The sequence below is a fragment of the Lagopus muta genome, chromosome 14 (genome assembly GCF_023343835.1).
Source record: "Lagopus muta isolate bLagMut1 chromosome 14, bLagMut1 primary, whole genome shotgun sequence".
NCBI classification, from domain to species: Eukaryota; Metazoa; Chordata; class Aves; order Galliformes; family Phasianidae; genus Lagopus; species Lagopus muta.
In genome coordinates, this window is record NC_064446.1 from 8548776 (window position 1) to 8567675 (window position 18900).

Consider the following 18900-nt stretch of genomic DNA (forward strand, 5'->3'; position numbering starts at 1 on the left):
TCCTCAACCAGCAGCATTTGCAGTGCACTTCATTGCTCTCAAGCTTCTCTGTGACTGAATTCCTCTTCCTCCCAGTTGCTGGGGTGTTCCCCATGTTAGGATGCTTTGTGATTTCCAGGGGCTCTTGTTTTACAGTTGAGGAAATAGCAGTGCTTATTTATTTACTGAAAAGATGGGAAAGGAGGTTTCTCTTACTGCCTTTTCCCTCTGTTTCATACAGAGCATTCCCCCAGGGTTTCCTTTGCAGGCAGATACCCTGCACTGTACCCTTGGTAGTTTCTGATGCTGCAGGGTTGTGTGCAGAGGGCCAGGCAAGCTGCAGCCAGAGAAGGGACAACCAAGAGTTAAACAGTTCTGGCTGTGAAAACAGCTCTATGCATTTTATCACAGGTTAAACTGTGAAGTTCAGATCGCTCCTTTATTACCAACCTACTTTTTCAGTTGTTTATAATTTACTCAAAGATTCACCAAAAAATTCCCACATCTTTTTCTTCTCTTAGGAAAATTGAGGATAAGAAATCAATAGGTGAGTTTGGGAGGCTCCAGCTGGCAGAAGAAAGCGGTCAGCAATGGGCTGCAAGCAGGAAGCAGACAGGGTTTTGAAAAAGAAAAGCAAACTTTCCCAGATAGAACTGTTTGTGGGAGGAGATCCTCCTTTGGAGAACATAGCACAGGGGGACAGGGTGCCAGATGGGCACTGTGAGTGGCTCAGACCTGCTCAATATTGGCACTTTCTCCTCTTGAAAATGTAGGAGCCAGCTGTTTTAATTCAGTTTGTGGCACTTAGAGCTGTTGTGGCCTAAAATGATCTCATGTAAGCCTTTTTTTCACCAATTTCAGTGTTGTTTTATCCATTAAGGTACTGCTAGTTTGTTATCCAGTGGATAAGTCATGTACCCTTGGCTGTTCTCTTGCTCTTCATCTTGGTTTGGTTGGGACAGAGTTAATTTTCTTCATAGTAGCTCACAGGGTGCGTTGTTTCAGATTTGTGATGAAAACAGTGCTGATAACACACTGATGTTGAGCAGTGCTTGCACTGAGTCAAGGACTTTCTGGCTTCTCATACTGCCTGCCAGCAAGGAGCTGGGAGGGGACACAGCTGGGACAGCTGACCTAGGCTGACCAAAGGGATGAGCCCTGCAATAAAAGCCACTGTTGCTTGGGATCTTGCTGGTCATCGTTCAGCTGGTGGTGAGCAATTGCACTGGTGCATCACTTCTTCTTTTCCCTTTAGTTGTAAGGTTCTTTTGTTTTATTTTATTTTTCTTTCTTATTAAACTGCCTTTATCTCAACAGTTTTCTTACTTCTGATTCTCTTCCCCCCCATTCAACTGCAGGGGTTTGATCAAGCAGCTCTGTGGTGCCCAGCTGCTTGCCAGGGTTAAACCTCATCTCTGGTTGCTGCAGGCTCTTTGGGTGCTTGTTTGGGCTCTTGCAGGCTCAGGGAAAGCTCTTGTGCTACGTTCTCTGTAATGGCCATCAGCGTAAGAATAAGAGGACTATGGGCTGCCTTGGCCCATTCCTTATTGCCTTTTCTCTGTAGGACTGCACAATCTTAGGGACATGGTTTAGTGGGCATGGTGGTGATAGGTTAACAGTTGAACTAGATTATATTAGTGCTCTTTTCTAACCTTAACAACTCTGTGATTCATTCATGCCCTTATTTATTTGTCAGAGAATCCCATTCCCCTGTGGCAGCCCTTCAGCCATGCTGCAGGTGCAGACCTTGCAGAGGAATGCAGGTTCTTCACTTTCCTCAGCATGAGTAGAAGTGATCCTGGGCTGTGCTTTGTGGTGCTGTAAAGAGCTTGGAGTTGCTTGTGATTAGCAAAGCGCTGTAATGAGAGCCAGAGGGACACAAACTCCGAGATGTTATGCAGGGTTGGCTCAGTTCTCTGTAGCCCTGGCTGCCTTGCACCTGCGGGTCAGAAAGCCCAGGGGACTTACAAGGAAACACTGCCAGCTTCACGTCTTGTGGATTTCTAGGCACTGCAGTTTTGCAGGGTGGAAATCACACTACTCCATCATGTAGCAAAGACTGAATGATTTGAATGGTGACTCCAGATCTGCTGCTGATTTCCACTTCAGTGTGTTGTCCTTTCTTGTGTTTGTTCTTTATCAACAATGGCATCAAGATTGCTCTGAGATCTCCAGCTCTGTACCCTGTGCTGCAAACCACAGGGCTGCTTCATGGCCTTTTTGTTTCCTCCTCTGCTGAATGCAGGATTCCAGGATGCACAACAAGACTCTGAAACGCACCCGCAAGTTTGTGGTGGATGGAGTAGAGGTGAGTGTCACCACCTCGAAGATCATCAGCGAGGATGAGAAGAAGGATGAAGAAATGAGGTTTCTCAGGCAAGTTGGCCTCCATGCCAGAGGGAGGGCAGGGTGACAAGCTGGGCAGCGTTATTTTCTCCACTAGCAGAAGCTGTCCTGTCACTATCTGCCTGTGTAAAAAGTCAGTCTCCATCTTGTTGATAAGCTCCCTTCATGTACTGGAAGGCCACAGTGAGGTTTCCCGAGAGCCTCCTCTTTTCTGGGCTGAACAAGCTCAGCTCCCTCAGCCTGTATTCCACTCAGTGAGGGGAGTGATGCAACATCTTGGTAGGTAGGGCAGAATTTGGGAAAAACTGCCCTTTCTGCCACCCAGTTGGGAGGACAGATGGATGCAGGGTGTTGGGAGCAAGCTGGCACAACACCAGCTTGGCCTGAGCCATGTTTTCAAGATAATAGTCTTGCAATAATCTGGATGCCAGGCATTGCCTGCAGCATCACCTTAGGAACTTTGTCAACACTTATTGGAGAGGGCTTGAGTGCTAACAGTCTGTCCTTGTGAAAAGTGACAGCTTGCCAGCAGTTCATGTAATTAGCATCTTTCTTTCTTGAAGTGATCTGGTGTCACAGAGCCCAGTGCATACCGCTCTGCTGGCATTTACCTCCTGCCTGTGCTTACAGCAGTCAGCAGCTAAGGGATGCCCGTGCAGTTTTCATTCACTCCTGCAGTGCTCTGGTTATTGATTCTGCCATCTCCACTCAGGCACGCAGCTCTTGAACTCATCTGACAGTGTTTCTCTCTCCCTCTCTTAACCTTCTTCAGGCGCCAGGAGCTGAGGGAGCTTCGCCTGCTTCAGAAGGAGGAGCACCGAAACCAGGCCCAGCTCAACACCAAGCACCAGCTGCAGCTGGAGCAGATGCTTCGGCGCTTCGAGCAAGAGATGACAGTAAGTGGGCAGGGGGAGCTGCTGGCTGTCAGCTGCTTTGACTTTTCTTCCTGGCAAACTCTGTCACAGGGCAGTGCTGTCTGGGTTGTGGCAGAGCAGCTGAGAAGCCCCTCAGGGATGGGATGTATTTGTGGAGGATGGAGCCTTTTGTGGGTGATACGTGCTTTGGGAATGCTGACTGCCATTGCAGAGCGTGGCAGGGGAAGGGTTGTTCAGGAATTTCCCTCTTTAGTGGTCTTTTCTTGCATGTCTGTTTATTGCTACTGTGAGAGAAGATTTGTAGCGCTATTGTATTGAACAACAACAACAAAAGCTCTTCAAATAAGAAAGCAGTGTGGTCAGGGTCTGAGAGCAGGAAAACTGGCAAGTCTTTGAGTATAAATTGAATAAACATAAACTGTGCTGGCTTACTTAGTCCCTTCGTGGGCAGCTTACACTGAAGTAGAATGATTTTGTAGTCCAGTCTCTGTAGAGCTTTCATGAACTATCTTTTAAATACCCCTTTATTAATTCACCTAGCTTGCACATCTGGTAGCCCCATCCTCCCACAGCAGGCTGGGAGGCATCAATCATTTGTGTGCTGTTAGACTGTTAAAGTCTTGACGTGCCACATCTGTGAATTCCCATCTTAGCAAATCACTTCTCATTTCTGAGGTTATTCACCACACACTGCAATGTGCAAAAGCCCCACATGTGCTTCTTGTACCATTTCCCTGTGGCATTTTGCAGCACAACCCCACTGATACTGGTGTGCTCCATTCCAGCTGCTTGCAGGGAGATCAGACACAAAGGCTCTGTTGGAGCACGGTGCCCTCAAACATGAAAATCCTTGTCTGTAGAGAAAGAAATGTTGTTTGAACTCTGCTGCCTGTTAATATTTGCTCAGGGCTGTGGGTCCCAGTGGGGTGCTGCGGATCAGGATTTAGGAAAGTAGATAGTGTTGAAATGCATCAGTTCTAGAACAGATTAAAAAATGGTTCACGCTAGAGCTGGGTCTGCCCTGTGCACTTCATGCATCGTTCTATGGGAGTTTCTGTCCTCTGAATTCAGTAAAGAGGCTCAATTTGTATTAGGACGCCTATATCAGAAGACAAAGCTCAGCAGAGACTGAGGCTGACTTGTGTTCCCTTCCTGTACAGGCTAAGAAGAAGTTCTATGACACTGAACTGGAGAACCTCGAGCGGCAGCAGAAGCAGCAGATTGAGAAGATGGAACAAGATCACTCGCTGCGCCGCCGGGAGGAGGCCAAGCGCATCCGCTTAGAGCAGGAGCGGGACCATGTGAAGTTCATGGAGCAGCTGAAGCAGAAGAAAAAGGAGGTAAGTTTGGGGTCAGATGGAGGAAAGCTGGCTTCCTGCATCTGTTTCTTCCAGCAAAGCATAAACAGTTCTCCGTAGCAGAGCTCAAGGGGGAAGCAGTTGTTGGTGTTTTAGCAGGAAGCTTTTCGGTTTTCTTTGGTATATTAGGGTGTTTCTTGAGGTCCAGATGTTTAGCAACCTTCCCTGGTGTTTTCTTGGCCTAAATTACCTGCTGATAAATCTCCTTTCCCTCTCCAAAGGTCAAGAATGAGGTTGAAAAGCTGCCACGGCAACAGCGCAAAGAGAACATGAAGTTGAAGATGGATGACTTTGCCCAAAGAAAACAAGCCATGGTAAGGTTTGAGAGAAGATTGCCACTACTCAAAGATAGAAGCATCCTTCTTCTCTGAGGGATTGGCAGCTTGTAAAATACCACCAGATGCTTTTCACATTGCAGTAGGAGGAGGGCTCATGCTGTTATTGCTGTTGCCTTCCAGGAACAGGATTTTTTGGCCAAGCAGAAGGAAGATCTGGAGCTAGCCATGAAGAACATAACTGCCCAGAACAAAAAAGAGATCTGTGACAAGGAACGCGACTGCCTGAACAAAAAGCAGCAGCTCATGAGAGGTGGGTGGCGAGGAGAAGGAAGAAAGCAAACGCTGTAACGATGGCCTCATCCACTGCTGGCTCGTCCCACACAACAGCTGCTGTGGCAAAGTTGCAAGCTGGCAGGGTAGGATTTAGAAAAAACAGCCCTGCCAGATCCTGTCTAAATGTTTAGCAATAATAATAAATAGCGCTTTAATCTTCAAAGCACTTTACAAATACGAACCAATTAGGCTTCATAATTACAAGAAATGATTCTCTAATATGGCTTGCAACCACTTCTGCTTGGAAAACAGGTGGTGAGTGGTCACACGGCACATCTGCTATGCTGCTGCCACCTGTAGGACCACTCACGCTCAGGGTGCTGCGTGTGACCAAGCTGAGGGTCCAGGGTGGGTTTTCTCCTGACTCTCTTCCTTTCCTCAGACCGAGAGGCATGCATCTGGGACCTTGAGGAGCGTCAGCAGCAGGAGAAACACCAGCTTATCAAGCAGCAGCTAAAGGACCAGTATTTCCTCCAGAGGCATGAGTTGCTCAGGAAGCATGAGAAGGTGAACAGTTAGCTCCTTCTTGTAACGGTCCTGCGTGCTGCTTGGGTGTCTGTGAAAGGGGTGCTTCCCATCCAGGGTTTAAATGAGAGTGGAATGTGAGCTAGGAGTTGTAGGTCTTAGTCATTATTAGTGCAAAGGGATCAGAATAACACTCAGGTCAGATGACTGAAAGAATGGTCAGGTGCTGGAATGGGCTGCCCAGGGAGCTGGTGGAGTCACCAACCCTGGAGGTGTTCAGGGGATGTTCAGACGTTGTGTTGAGGGACCTGGTTTAGTGAGAACTGTTGGTGATAAGCAGATGGTTGGACTGGATAATCTTGTAGGTCTTTGGCAACCTTGGTGATTGTGATTGTATGAATTGCTTGGCATCTATATTCTGTGCTGCTTGCATTTAATGTACAAGAGGCAGCTGTGAATTTTGACGGGTTTTATGGCTTTATTTTTTCTGGAAATGTTATCCTGTATGTGAGTTGGATTCTCACAGCAGTACGCAAGCTTGGCACATCTGACATGTGTCTCCTCCTGTTAACTTGTCTCGTACATTGCAGGAAAGGGAGCAAATGCAGCGCTACAACCAACGTATGATAGAGCAGCTGAAAATTCGGCAGCAGCAGGAGAAAGCTCGGCTCCCCAAAATCCAGCGGAGTGAAGGGAAAACGCGCATGGCCATGTACAAGAAGAGCCTTCACATCCACTCCAGTGGCAGTGCAGCTGAACAGCGGGAGAAGATAAAACAGGTCAGGCCATGCACAAAACACTGGAGTTGAGGGTTGGCTTAGGGCTGTAGAGCTTCACTGGGGAATTCAGATTGCAAAGAAGAAACCATTCCCCAGATTCTAACCTACTGCAGTGATCAGAGCAGCGATGCTCACACAGAGGCTCCTGCTTTTTTCTCTTCCAGTTTTCTCAGCAGGAAGAGAAGAGGCAAAGGGCAGAGCGGCTGCACCAGCAGCAAAAGCATGAGACACAGATGAAGGACATGCTGGCCCAGTGTGAAAGCAACACGAACGAGCTCCAGCAGCTGCAGGTACCTGTGCCCTCTGATGTGCAGAAAAGCCCTGGCCACTGTAAAAGTGGCTGCAGTGAGCTAGAACTGGCGTTCTCCAGCTTGACCTTTAGAAGTTTTTATGGCACTGTGTAAGCATGCCCTGGAGCTCAGAGCTCCGAATGCTTCTGGCTGCTGCAAGTCTTCCTGGACTGCAGGATTTACAGTCCCACTTCCTTAATGAGTGTTTTGCTTTGTGGTCTGTGTTTAGAATGAAAAGTGTCACCTTTTGATTGAACACGAAACACAGAAACTTAAGTCCCTGGATGAGAATCACAACCTGCACATGAAGGAGTGGCGGGACAAGCTGAGGCCACGGAAGAAGGTATTGCACTCCCTGCAGATTGAGGTGCTGGGATGGTTGGAAGGGGCAATGTCCAGAGCTCTGGTGCTATATCAAATATATCTTGTGTTTTGTTCCCTTTTGCTTCAGGCCCTGGAGGATGAGCTGAACCAGAAGAAGCGTGAGCAGGAGATGTTTTTCAAGCTGAGTGTGGAGGCAGTTGAACAGACCCCAGCATCCCCAACCAAACACACCAAGTTCATCCCCTTCAGCTCCACAGAGAGCTCGTAACCCTGTGGCTGGCAGGACACCAGCTGGGCCTTGCTGCATCCTCCTGGGCTGTAGTGGGGCACCTTGGACTTGGAAGACTCTCAGCAGCCTCTTCTCACAGCACCTGCCTGTCCCTGTGCTGTTCCTATGAGAAATGTGCCTTTGTCCTTCACTGGGAGATGCTACTGGATGTTTTGGAGGCTTTTCCAGAGTCTGGCCTGCTCAGCAGAGCTCATGACTGGGGAGGACAGTTTCTGTGGTTTACTTGCACTGTTAGCTGAATGCATTGCCTGTGCTGTGAGCCTGGTGCTCAGCGGGCTCATCAGCTGGAACTGAAGAATAGCAGCCCTGAGCAGGAGCAGTAGGCCGGGCCTCGAGCACACTGCCAGTGGTTAAGCTGCTCCTCCCAGTCCTCTGTAACCAGCCAGCCTGGGACAAAGCATCCCTGTGGTGTCTTATGCAAGCCTTGGCCTTGTTGCCCCCCACATTTGCCTTAGATTTATTTGTATCTGCCATGGCCCCCTTTGTCTCAAAGGAGACAGTGATTTGGATTTATTTCCTTTGAGGAGAGAGACTGGGGTTCCCACCACAGTCTGTGAAGAAAAGGGACTTGCTGAGCACCCTGTCAGAGTACCTTCAGTTTTTCATTGTCATTTCATTTGCTGTGGTTGCAGGCACCACGGTCTCTCTGCACCTGGCTAACATTACCTTATTGGGCCCCAAACTTGCAGCTGATAATGTGGGGCTCCTCACTGAACCTCTCAACTGCCTGCAGGTTTTTGTCTCTTGAATGTGTGTGCACGTGGGAGTTTGTAATGTTGTTCAGTCCCATGGTGTTGCAGCGAGGGGTTACAGGGTGTTAATGCAGCAGCTCTTATGGTCACACATGTGCCTGAGGTTTTTTTTTAAGTGCTATATATGTGTGGGCCATGTAAGTCAGCCACTCTGAAGTCAGGGTAGCAGGAAGAAGCAAAGGAGTCTTGAAACAAGGGGTGTAAGAGAAGAGGAGATGCAAAGATAGGTCACAATGGCTTGTTACCCTGTTTTATCTCCTTGTGAAGTGCCATGGTCTCTTGGATGATTCTCCTGACCTTCAGCTTAGCGTCAGGCTGCAGAGAGGCAGAGCAGCAGTGGGCTCAGCCTTCCACCCTCTGTTCTGTGGCGTTGTCTCAGGTGGGTGCTGTTCCACATCACCACAAAGCACTGCATGGCTGAGCTTTGGCTGAGCTCTGGTGACTCGGAGCATGAGCCTGGGAAAGGGAACTGAGCAAGGCCCTCTAAATGCAATGGCAGTGATCAAAAGGCATATGGTAGCACGTGGGTTTTTCTCTTCGATGTCTGGACAATTGTTTTGTGCAAGAAGAAATGTCCCTGCTAAAAAATAACTATTAGCATGTATCAGTTCAGAGATGTACTGCCATTTCAGGGCAAGGTGGTCTGTGGCAAGCTATGCTCTCAGCTCCCTAACTGAAGGAGTCAGCCCCCAGGTCTTTCCCACATCTTTATCTGAGGAGTGCATTCACTACCCATTTAGAGTTCATAATATGCTTCCTACAAACTAGCAAGATTACATTAATTTGGGCCATTCCAAGATTCTCCTGAATCTACATCATTAATGTCTTAATAAACATAGCCTAGAGATGTGAGGGCTGGGTCCTTTGCAAGCAGTCTGCGTGCAATAAATAGTCTGTCTTAGGGAGGCTGCCTCTCCCATCTCCAAAAGGATTGGCTGTGCCTTTCAGATACGATGACAGAACCAGTTTGGGACAAAAATGAATGAGCACAGGTTGATCCTGAACCAGGACGATGTGTTTGTTTCAGCCTTTTAGTTGCAATGGAAATGTACAGTAGCAGCCCCAGTGGTTCCCTGTCCCGCTGGGGTCAGGCTGGAGCTGTTCAGTAAGATGGTGATTGTTGCAGGAATCAGTGCCTGGTGTGTGGCTTTTGGTTTGGTATGTGTGACCTGCGGAAGGATGTCTTGCAGCGCGGTGTTGCTACCATACTTTGTCCAGTTGAAGCAGCCTGCAGCCCCTCTGACCGCCTTCTTGCACCAACCCAGGAGTGTCAGTTCTCTCTGAATACTGTGCAGCTGTGGGGATGGATGGAGACTTTCTGGAGGCTTCTAAGGAGCTGGTTAGATCCCCTGAGGGAAATCGGTTGTGCCTTCCTTCAGTGCAGCTCATTCACAGCCTGGAGTTAGCAGCATGGTTTTGCTTCTGCTAATAGAGGATGGGAATGGTTTTGTCCCCTGCCTGTTCTGCTCCTTTTCCAGGTGCATTGGTGCTCTGGCACCAAACCCTCTCCGTGCGGAGGGCAGGGGAGCACATCTGATGATTGTCATGTTTACAGAGAGGTTAGTTTGCCTCCCTTTAAGAAGAGATTGTTTTGTTGTTTCCTGTTGAGAAGTAACCACAAATACATTTTTGGGGGAGGGGATGTGGGGCCATTTTTTAAAATGTGGCTTTGAATAAAAAGACTTTTAAAATGTTTTGGAGAACATCTTGGAGTCATCGCTACGATGGTAAGAGCCTTCTAATAAAGTAACAGACCGAGAAACCCGGCCGTGCGTCTGTTCTGCCGCGTGCTCTCAGCCGTGCCTCGCGCCAGCACAGCGTTGCAGCCGCAGGTTGGGTTTTGCTGTCAGAAAGCCCCAGAGCCTCTTCTGGCACGGGAGCACTGCGCGGCCGAACTTCGGCAGTTCGTGAGCGCGATGAACCGGAGCGCTGGCAGCGCCGGCAGCAGCTCCTCGATGGCTGAGAGCAGTGCTCGGCTGCCCCTGCTTGGCGGAGAGGAGCATTGCATCCTCCTGAGGAAGAATGCAAATCGCTCGTTTAATTCCTTTTTCTTCAGGTTGCCTGGCTTTAACAGGAGCCGCGTGGGCTGCAGAGCACCGGGCTGCACGTCTTCTTGCTCCGTGATACAGCAAGTCAGAGATGGAATAGCTGAGAAGGCATAATGAGCTGCCTCCATTTACATCTGCTGCGCTGCGCTGTCCCCTGGGACAGCCCGGTCCGAAGTGGCCTCACTGAGTGCATCTCAGGGGTATTTAACTCATCCGCGTGTCCTCGGCAGCGCCTGAGGGGAGCTTCAACCGTGACAATTTTTATTTATAAATAGGTGGAAAGCACCGTGTATTCCAGACATAGTCATCATCTGCCATTCTGCCTCAGTGAAGCACGGAGCAAAGTGAAAAAATCTGTCTTTCTTCATAAAAATCCAGCTGCCAGTCCCTAGAAGCAGCTGGTGCTGCTCGAGCCGTGTCGCTCTCAGCTCTGCTCATTACCTCCTCTCCACCACTCGGAGTGGGCTCCGAGCCACCCAAAAGCTACCTGAAGGCTTTCGCAGCGCTCCTCCTGCAGTGGGGCCGGCGAAGCGCTCTGCGGGGAGAAAAAGCATCGGGCTGGGGCTATTGCAGAGGAACAGCGATCTCTAAAAAAGGAGCTGCACTGTGCCACGGGCCGGTCGTGCCCCGGGCGGTGCAGGGCTGCGGGCCGCGCTTCCCCTCGCCGGGCGGCAGGTGGCAGCTGGAGCGGCCGGAGCTGCGCGATAGCACCGCTCGGCGGGTCCTGCCCCACGGCACAGCTCCGGCCGTCTCCGCTTTTCCTCGGTGCCGCAGCGTTTCATTGCCAGCGGTCCGCTTACACACAATTCTTACATGGACAAGGCGAGCAGAGGCGGTGGTGCTGTTCTCTCTGCAGGGCAGTGTGATCTCCTTGCGTTCCGTCCCTTGCACTGTGCCCAACGGCCCAAGCAGCCTGCTGCAGGCACACGGAAAGCCCTCTGCACACTGAGCTGAGGGCTGGATTTTCAGAAGTCGTTCATCCTCTTGGATTGAAATGTCGGCTCCAGCAGATGATGAGCTCTCCTGTGTAGTTAGTTAACAACACCTGAAGCTTCTCCTAGGGCAGCTGGGGACAAATTGTTCATCGCTGAACTCCTCTCGATTGCTCCTGCACACCGATATCAGGGAGCCTCAGAAGCACTGCAAACACAGCCCTGCTGCTGCCGTGGCCGTACCCGAGATGTGCACCAGGCATGGGCCTCCAGGGCCATCACCCCTTCCTTGATCCACACTGAGGAGCAGCAGAACTGTAATCACAGCCCTGCAGTTCCTTGCATGCCTCCTATGGGATGCGGTCAGGTCAGCGTGCAAAGCCACGCTCCATCTTTCCTACTGCTCTCATCAGGGCTGTTAATTAAGTACAGGAGCCACCTGATTGTCTGTAACCTCTGCTCATTCCTAGTGCTGGATGCAGTGGAATTGCAGCCAGTGTTGGTGTGTTGGGGTCTGATGCAATGGGGTCACCTCAGCCCCCTCTGAGCAGGCTGCAGTGCCGGGGAAGCAGTGCTGATACTGAAGTGCTTCTGATTGATTTTGTGTGGCTGCATGGCTCTCTGCCAGCATCCGCAGCCTGGAGTGGGTTTGCACTGGAAGATACAGATAGCAAAACCTTCTGTGCATAACAAACTGCCTGTTTCCTACGAGTGATTTACAGCCGATGTAGAGGAATGGCCATGACAGACTGCAGCATTCGTTATGGGATATGTCCAGAGAAGTCCAGAGAGGTGCTGGAAGTCGAAAGGCAGAAAAGCACCATGTGCTCATGGATGCAGGTGGATCTGAGGTGCCATGAAAGCTTGTTCACACATTCCCCTTTTGCTTTCAGTCTCACACACCTCCACATGGAGATGTTGTAGCATTCAGGAACTGAAGTCAGCAGCAGAGGAATGCCTGAAGAGTCTGTGCACAGAATGGGGAGGTGAGAGCAAAGCTCTCCAGGCACAGCTCCGGCCACGTCTCTCCGGGCTGCTCAGGCTGATTTCCTTCTGAGGGCCACTGAGGGCTGATTGTTGTCTCTTGCGGCTTCTCACCAGCAGCTGCATGGCCAGCATGAAAGGTGGGGTAAGCCAGCATGCAGGGCACTGAAGGGCCTGACTTGTTCTGATGCTGAAAGCAGCAGAAACAGCTCACTGTACGCGTGGTTTCACACCACTGCTTACACTCACTGACATTCCCAGGCATGTGCAGAGTGATCCCAGGGTCCATAGCAATGAGTCCAAGGTGTGTAGGTCATGGCCTCAGTGTCAATGTACAGATGGAGTGAGCAGCAAAGCTATCAGCCTGGCTGTGTTGTTTTCAGTGTGCGAGGGATGTCAGGTCACTCTGTTTGCTCCGTTAAATCAAATTAGCAGAATGCAGGAGGCCAGCTGTGCATGCAGATGACCAGCATGCCCAGCACCATCACTCTCTGCAGACACCTCTCATCCTGCAGTCATTGCTGAACACAGCAAAGCGGCACCCAAAGCAGAAGGGATAGCAGCAGATGTAGCATTTCTAACTCCACATCTCACTGAATTCCCCTCACCTGCAGGTTAACATCTGTTGTCTGCATCTCCGTGGCTCTCTGTGGCAGCAACAGCAAAGTTAGCAGCACAAGAAAGCTACGTTTAAGGAGCAGCCAAGGAGTGAGATGAGTTGTTTATGATTAAATTAAATTCATATGAAATTTAATGACCTGCCAGCGTGATGCTTGGGTAACTTTGTAATGTAATTAAAAGCCCATCGGGGAGGAGAGCTGTTGGTTATGCCACGCGTTGAGTCGCTGCTGGGAAGAAGCGGGTGATGGGTGGAGCAGCTGCGGAGCAGCACTGGGTTGCTGTCTTGTCTTCTCCCCTGATGGAGTGGGCTGCTGGGGTAGGGCTGCGGTGCCTCAGCCCCCAGCCCTGAAGGGTGTGGAGTTTCCAGGACAGTTCTGGAGATCTGACCATACCAACGCTCAACAAAACCTCTGTTTTCTACTTATTTACGAAATGCTGTAGGGATGCTGCTGTCAGTGCCCAAGCCAGCGCAGCTCGGGAGCAGTTGTAGTGGCACACGAGCGCGGTCAAGGAGCCCGCCCTCAGGTTCCCTAAGCCAGAAAATACACATCAGCCGGGACCCTCCTCCACGGCACAACCACCCCCCGGGCAGGACGAGCAGCCGGGGCTGTGCCACCAGGAAGCCGGGCCGGCTCTCACACCGGCATCGCTTCGGGGAGCTGTAGAGCAGAAAGGGTGAAGAAGGAGGACGGCGCGGAGGGCTCGTACTGCCCCGCACAGCTTTTTCCGCACGCGCCGTTTGGAAAAGCACCGCTCGCTGCCCGACGCAACTTTTGTTTTCCCGGGCTGGTCGCACGGAGCCTCCCGGCGGCTTCCCGCGCCGCGCATTCACCGCTCACGACACCCCTCGATGTCGGGCCGTACACTCGCGGGCCGGGTGGCGCCGCTCGCCCCTTTAAGCGGATGGCGGCGGGGCCGCCCCTCTGGCTGGGATAGGCCGGGGCGGTGCGGGGCCGCCTCCCTCCCCCGGCAGCGGGCGGGCGGCTCGGCCGGGCTCGGCGCGGCGCTGCAGGCTCCGGTCCGGGCTGCGTGCGCCAGAGCCTCCCCCAGCGCCGCCGCTCCCCGCCGGGCCGCCGGGCCGCGAGGGCAGAGGCATGCCCAGGCGGAGCATCGCGGAGGTGAAGGTGCTGGACGTGCAGAAGCGGCGCATCCCCAACAAGCACTATGTGAGTGGCTCGGCTCCGCGCGGCTCTGCGCGGCTCTGAGAGCTCCGCCGCGCCCGGCCCGGCCCTGGGCAAACAAAGGCCGGGCGCTGCCGGTCCCCCCGGAGCTCTGGGCGGGCGTAGCAGCGCTGCCGGCTCTGTGCCGCTTCTCCCGGGGCGATCTGCGGGATCTGCGGGCGGGGTAACGAGGGTGGATTTGTTGGGAGCGTCCGCTCCCCGCAGTCGGCTCCGGGATAGCGCCGAAAAGCGCATCCATCCGCCGCGTGGAGGGTGTGGGACCTGTTGGCTGCCCCGGTGTGAGGGGAACCCGGCTGCTGCCCTCCGTGCCCGGGGCGGTGCTGCTGTCCTCTGCCCAGCTGTGCTCTGTACCCCTTCTGTGCGGGGAGCGCGTTCCTGCACGCTCCAGGGCATCTTCTGAACGGCTGTGAGTTTGCCTCTTTCTCCAAGGGTTCAGGTTTTTTCTTGTTTTTTTTTTTTTTCTTTTTTCTTTTTCTTTTTTTCTTTTTTCTGTTTAAATTTACTATTATTGTTTACACTTTGGTGTGCTTCCAGGCATCCACAGAGACTTTGTGGGGGAATCTTGGCAATAGCTGTAAAGCATAGACTGAAATGTTCTCCCTGCTCGTTTCAGAGCAGGGTGACCCAGTGACACACAGTGCTTGCAGCGCTGCTGGGTTATGGAACACGGCGTTCCTCTGCTTATGTCAGGGGAGCTGGGCAGCTGCAGCCATGGGCTTTCTTGGGGTTCCCTTGAATGGTGTGTAGCAGTGAGCAATAGTCAGGGGAGAGCATTAAGGACAGGGTAAAGAGAGCTGATAGCACTCCCCTTGCATCCAGGGGAGCGCCTCGGCTCTGCAGTGTGGCTGCTGCCTGCCAGCCCTTTGCCACCCCTTTCTCCTGTCCTGCTCTGGCTGTCGCTCTGTCAGCCCCAGCTCCAGCCGTGCCCCCTTCCTTCCGCATCTATCCCAGAGTTAGTTACTCATGCTGGCTGGGCAGTGCATCAGATCCGGAGCACCGTGTATGTGAGGCGGTTTGATGAGCTGCATGCAGTTGTGTTTGTGTTGGCAGAGCTGTTGCATCGCCCTCAGGTCCTGTAATGGGTGTGTTGGGGTCACCTAGGGGTGCTTCTCCCCTCTCCCTTCTGGGCCTTCCCATACTTTGCTGGGGCTCCATGCAGCCCTTGGGCTCCTGCTGTCCCTCACACCCACGTTCCCGTTGCTGGGACGTGCAGCCTGAGCTCTGGGTGCAATGTGCTTTGGGCAGGGCAGCCGGGCACAGTGTGGGTAATCCCATCAGGCTGGAAAATGGGATGGCAGCACTTTAGAAAAGAGAGACATGTTGCTGGCTGGGCGACAGCTTCTAGGTCTGGATCCTGGGGATGAGGAGGCGACAGCAAAGCATTTACATGGAGCTCGTGGCAGTCAGCTGTGCAGCCAGGGTGCTCGGCCAGCTGCTGCCTGCTCTGCTGGCGGCTCAGTCCTCTGCCTCCAGCCTTCCCCTGTACTCATCTTGGACCCAAGTGCAGCCGCATGAGCCAGCACGAGCTGAGCCTGGGGAGGGCAGGGAGGGGCAGGTAGTCTCCTGCCAAAGCAGTGCTAGAGTGAATGGAGCACTCGCTTTGCTGGAGGGGATTGATCAGAATGAGGCAGACTCACGAAGCCAGTTAATTGTATGGAATCAAATCCTTCTTTTTTTCTTTTTTTTTTTCTTTCCCCTCCTCCTGCAAAGAGTCAGAGAGGAGGGGCAGCAAATCATGGCTGAGTCATCTCTTTAGGCTGTATCTGCTGGCAATCTGCACAATCTGCAAGCCCAAGTCGGCCACCAAGTGTATGTGCTAAGACTTTGCTCTCTTGAATCTGTTTTCTGGGCACGAATTCTTTGCACTGTCCCTGGAGGCAGTGGCTCCAAGAGCCTTCCACTGCTCTCCATTGCCCCCGCTCTGCCTGACCTGCAGCTGACCTGGAACACTCCGGTCTGGCCTCTGCTCTTCATCCAACAGGCTTTTCTTTGCCACACAAAGGTGCTGTTGTGTCGGCTGTGTGAGGCTGCAGCAGAGAGCTGTGGAGTTCCAGTTTCCCAGAGAAGTGAGATCAAACCGCTGTTTCAGAGTTCTCGTTGATCCCTGCCGTGGGGCAGGGGCAAGAGGCTGGCTGTGCTCAGGCTTTGCCCATCACTTTGGTAATTGGGACAAGAAGTGTTGTGTAACCAAGACAAAAACTTGTGCTTTCACAGCTCTGATTTGAAGCAGGACACGTTTCCCCAGGCTGGGGCAGGGGCTGGTTTAGGAATATTTGTGTCTTCTCAAAAAGTGATCACATGCCATTTTGGCACCGGGCAGCAGAGTTTCTCAGATTTTCCCAGTGCTGCTCTTCCATAAGCACAGCTCTGCTTCCAGCCCCATCTCAGCCTTTCACCCTCAAACGCCTCCGAGTTTTGCAGCCCCACTAGAGATGTCCCCATGTAACAGTTTCCAGGGACAGAGGCTGCACGGAGCCTCCGTATCTCCATCCTTCCTAACCCTTTGTGGCCCGTTCCCAGCTGGCTGAGGCTGCTTTTCTGGCTGGGAGGGGCTGGAGATGGGGCTCAGATGGAGACAGAGCTGTGAGGAGCATCACTCCCTGGTGCTGGGCCTTTCCTTGCAGCGGGAGCTTGGTTGGGTGAGCACCCAGCAAGGTGCTTGGCAGCAATGGGGATGCCCACCGGGGTTAATGGCAGAGCCTAACACAGCCCAGTGCCTTCTCCACAGTGCTCAAAAGTGTCTTTGTGTGCTTCCCAATCCTAGAGTGAGAGTGCCAGCCTGGTGTGCTGCTGTCTCGCTGCTCTCACCCCTGCAGCCAGTCTTGTGCTCCTGGAAGGATGTTACTTCTGTGGTATTGGCATGGTGTGAGGCTGACACGTCTGCCTCCTGTTCTTGTCAAACCAGCTCAAGTCATGCAAGCAGAAGAGCTGGGAGGGAAAGGAGAGCCAGGCTTCCAAGTGGTAGGAGCCTCCAGTTTGCTCTGCCAGCTGCAAAATGGCTTCTCATCCTCCTGACCTGCTAACCCTGGTGTTTAAATTGCAGTTGTGCCATTTGCACCTTTAAGTTTTTTTAAATTGGACTGTAAGTGGAAGAAGGGGGCAGCTGGAGAAATGCTCCTAAGCAGGTGTGCATCGTAGGCTGAACTCTGTCAAGAGAAGAACTGAGCAACCATCAGAGCCCATTATTGGAGTGAATGAATCATAGAATCCTTAGAGTTGGAAAGGATCTTTAAGGGTCATCTAGTCCAGCTCCCCTGCAACTTGCAGGACCATCCACAGCTTGTTCAGATTGCTTAGAGCAAAGGGGCCCCCTTCTGTCAGGCAGCGGGCGGATGTGGTGACATTTCCCTGCAGTCACAGTTGCAGTGATTACAGCTCATGTCTCGGTACTCTGGTGCTCAGGAACACTGGCAGCGAGAGCTCTAGGTCAGTACTGCAGTGCATTCGTTTGAGAAGGCAAACTCTAAAAGCAAAGTTTAAAAACATTCATTCTGGGTGACAGGGTCCACTGACTGTCACGTCTATTGGCTGGCCAAGTCTCAAATTCTGATAAATGAATGTTTATACAGAAAAGACCCAAAACAAAACCAGACTAAATTTTCCTTTAAAGGACTCCATGTGGGATCTTTTTATAGCTTTGTGTTTGTTATTCTCTAGTAGAAGTCCCCAAAATGTGGCTTCTGCTTACTGAATCTAGGTCTGTTTTCTTGGAAGCTTCAGGAGCTTTCTTCTTAATACAGCCACATTTTGCATGTTTTGTGCCATGTGTTAATAACCATGCAATTGAATTGCATTCTGTTTCCAGTGCTGTTCACCAAGAATACCTCCTTAACTCATTTGATTCTAAGTGTCTGCTCCCCAGCACAAAACAAAATTGCATACACATTGGTTGGGAAAGAAAGAGCAGCAGGCTGCATGTTTTTGCTGGCTTTATTGGGCTATGCTTTTGCAGGTCTTCCTTTCCCAACCTGAGTGCACACGTAAATCACTTTGAAAAAGGGAAATTTCAACCAAGTGTGCAGCAAACATGGATCCAAGTTGAAGGAGGGAAGATTTAGGTTGGATGTTAGGGGGAAGTTCTTTACTAGGAGAGTGGTTAGGCCCTGGAACGGGCTGCCCAGGGAGGTTGTGGATGCCCCGTCCTTGGACGTGTTCAAGGCCAGGTTGGACGGGGTCCTGGGCAACCTGATCTGAATGTGTATGTTTGGTGGCCCTGCTAGGCAGGGGGGTTGGAACTACATCATCCTTGAGGTCCCTTCCAACCCGGGTGATTCTGTGATTCTGTGAAACGTTGATGTTGCAAGCTCAGTTAATGAGATGGCAAACTTGAAACAAGGTGGTTCCACGTGTGTTTAACCACCTCATCGGGATCTGCAGGTGCCTTGTCAAAGTAATTAATGGTGTTGGAATTTGGTGTCTAGATTGTAGAGTTGATAGGCATCTTAAAAGCAAGTTTGACTAAAACCACATTAAAAAAATCAGCGTTATAATTTTAATTGGGAAATTGGAAAGTGATAGTGGGTATCTTCTCTGCTCCTGTGCCCTGCAGTTAGGAGGCTGAGGTTTAATTTATTGCACAGCCAACCCCATTGCTTGTCTGGAATTGTTTATTGAGTTTTGGAGAAGAATGCTCAGCTTGCGAGAGGAAGAGAGCTGGTGATCTACAGTCAGTTGTTCCTCTGTGCTTTATACGTATAGAGCAGAAGATGTCTTCTGGAAAACTTGCATCCCGTGGGCTTGTGTCACAGCCACTCAGTGCTGAGTTGGTCATTGGAACAGAGCTCCGAGGGGACCTGGCCCCACTGCACTGTGTGTGGCTGCTGTATTTTTCTCTCTTGTGAATCATACTGGTTGCTTGGATTGTAAAGAGACTGGGGGATGACTCTCCCCAGTGTGATGCTCTCTGCGGAGGGCAACCGTACTGCTGGCATGGCTGGAATGTCCTGTGGGGAACTGGAGAGGCGGGAGGGTAAAACAAATGGAGTGAAATCCACGCAGTGGCTATTAGCTAAGCTGGAAACATGAAAATAGGCTGTAATGAAGCAAGGCTGAACCCAGAATGCTGG

The 18900-nt window shown here is 51.5% G+C and overlaps 2 protein-coding genes across 4 annotated transcripts in view; both read left to right on the plus strand.

Annotated features, from left to right (window-relative positions):
- STK10 (serine/threonine kinase 10) overlaps positions 1-9763 on the plus strand; it is a 43223-nt gene extending 33460 nt beyond the window's left edge. For both annotated transcript variants that reach the window (XM_048961118.1, XM_048961119.1), the window contains 10 exons: positions 2225-2355; positions 3098-3221; positions 4361-4540; positions 4780-4872; positions 5017-5146; positions 5552-5676; positions 6225-6413; positions 6578-6703; positions 6933-7046; positions 7155-9763. In XM_048961118.1, the coding sequence (XP_048817075.1) occupies positions 2225-2355; positions 3098-3221; positions 4361-4540; positions 4780-4872; positions 5017-5146; positions 5552-5676; positions 6225-6413; positions 6578-6703; positions 6933-7046; positions 7155-7295 (1353 nt within the window). In that variant the 3' untranslated portion in view covers positions 7296-9763. The remainder of the gene's footprint in view (positions 1-2224; positions 2356-3097; positions 3222-4360; positions 4541-4779; positions 4873-5016; positions 5147-5551; positions 5677-6224; positions 6414-6577; positions 6704-6932; positions 7047-7154) is intronic.
- A 3885-nt stretch (positions 9764-13648) lies between these two features.
- The window catches only part of SH3PXD2B (SH3 and PX domains 2B), a 66031-nt gene continuing 60779 nt past the window's right edge, over positions 13649-18900 (plus strand). For both annotated transcript variants that reach the window (XM_048961121.1, XM_048961122.1), the window contains exon 1: positions 13649-13819. In XM_048961121.1, the coding sequence (XP_048817078.1) occupies positions 13748-13819 (72 nt within the window). In that variant the 5' untranslated portion in view covers positions 13649-13747. The remainder of the gene's footprint in view (positions 13820-18900) is intronic.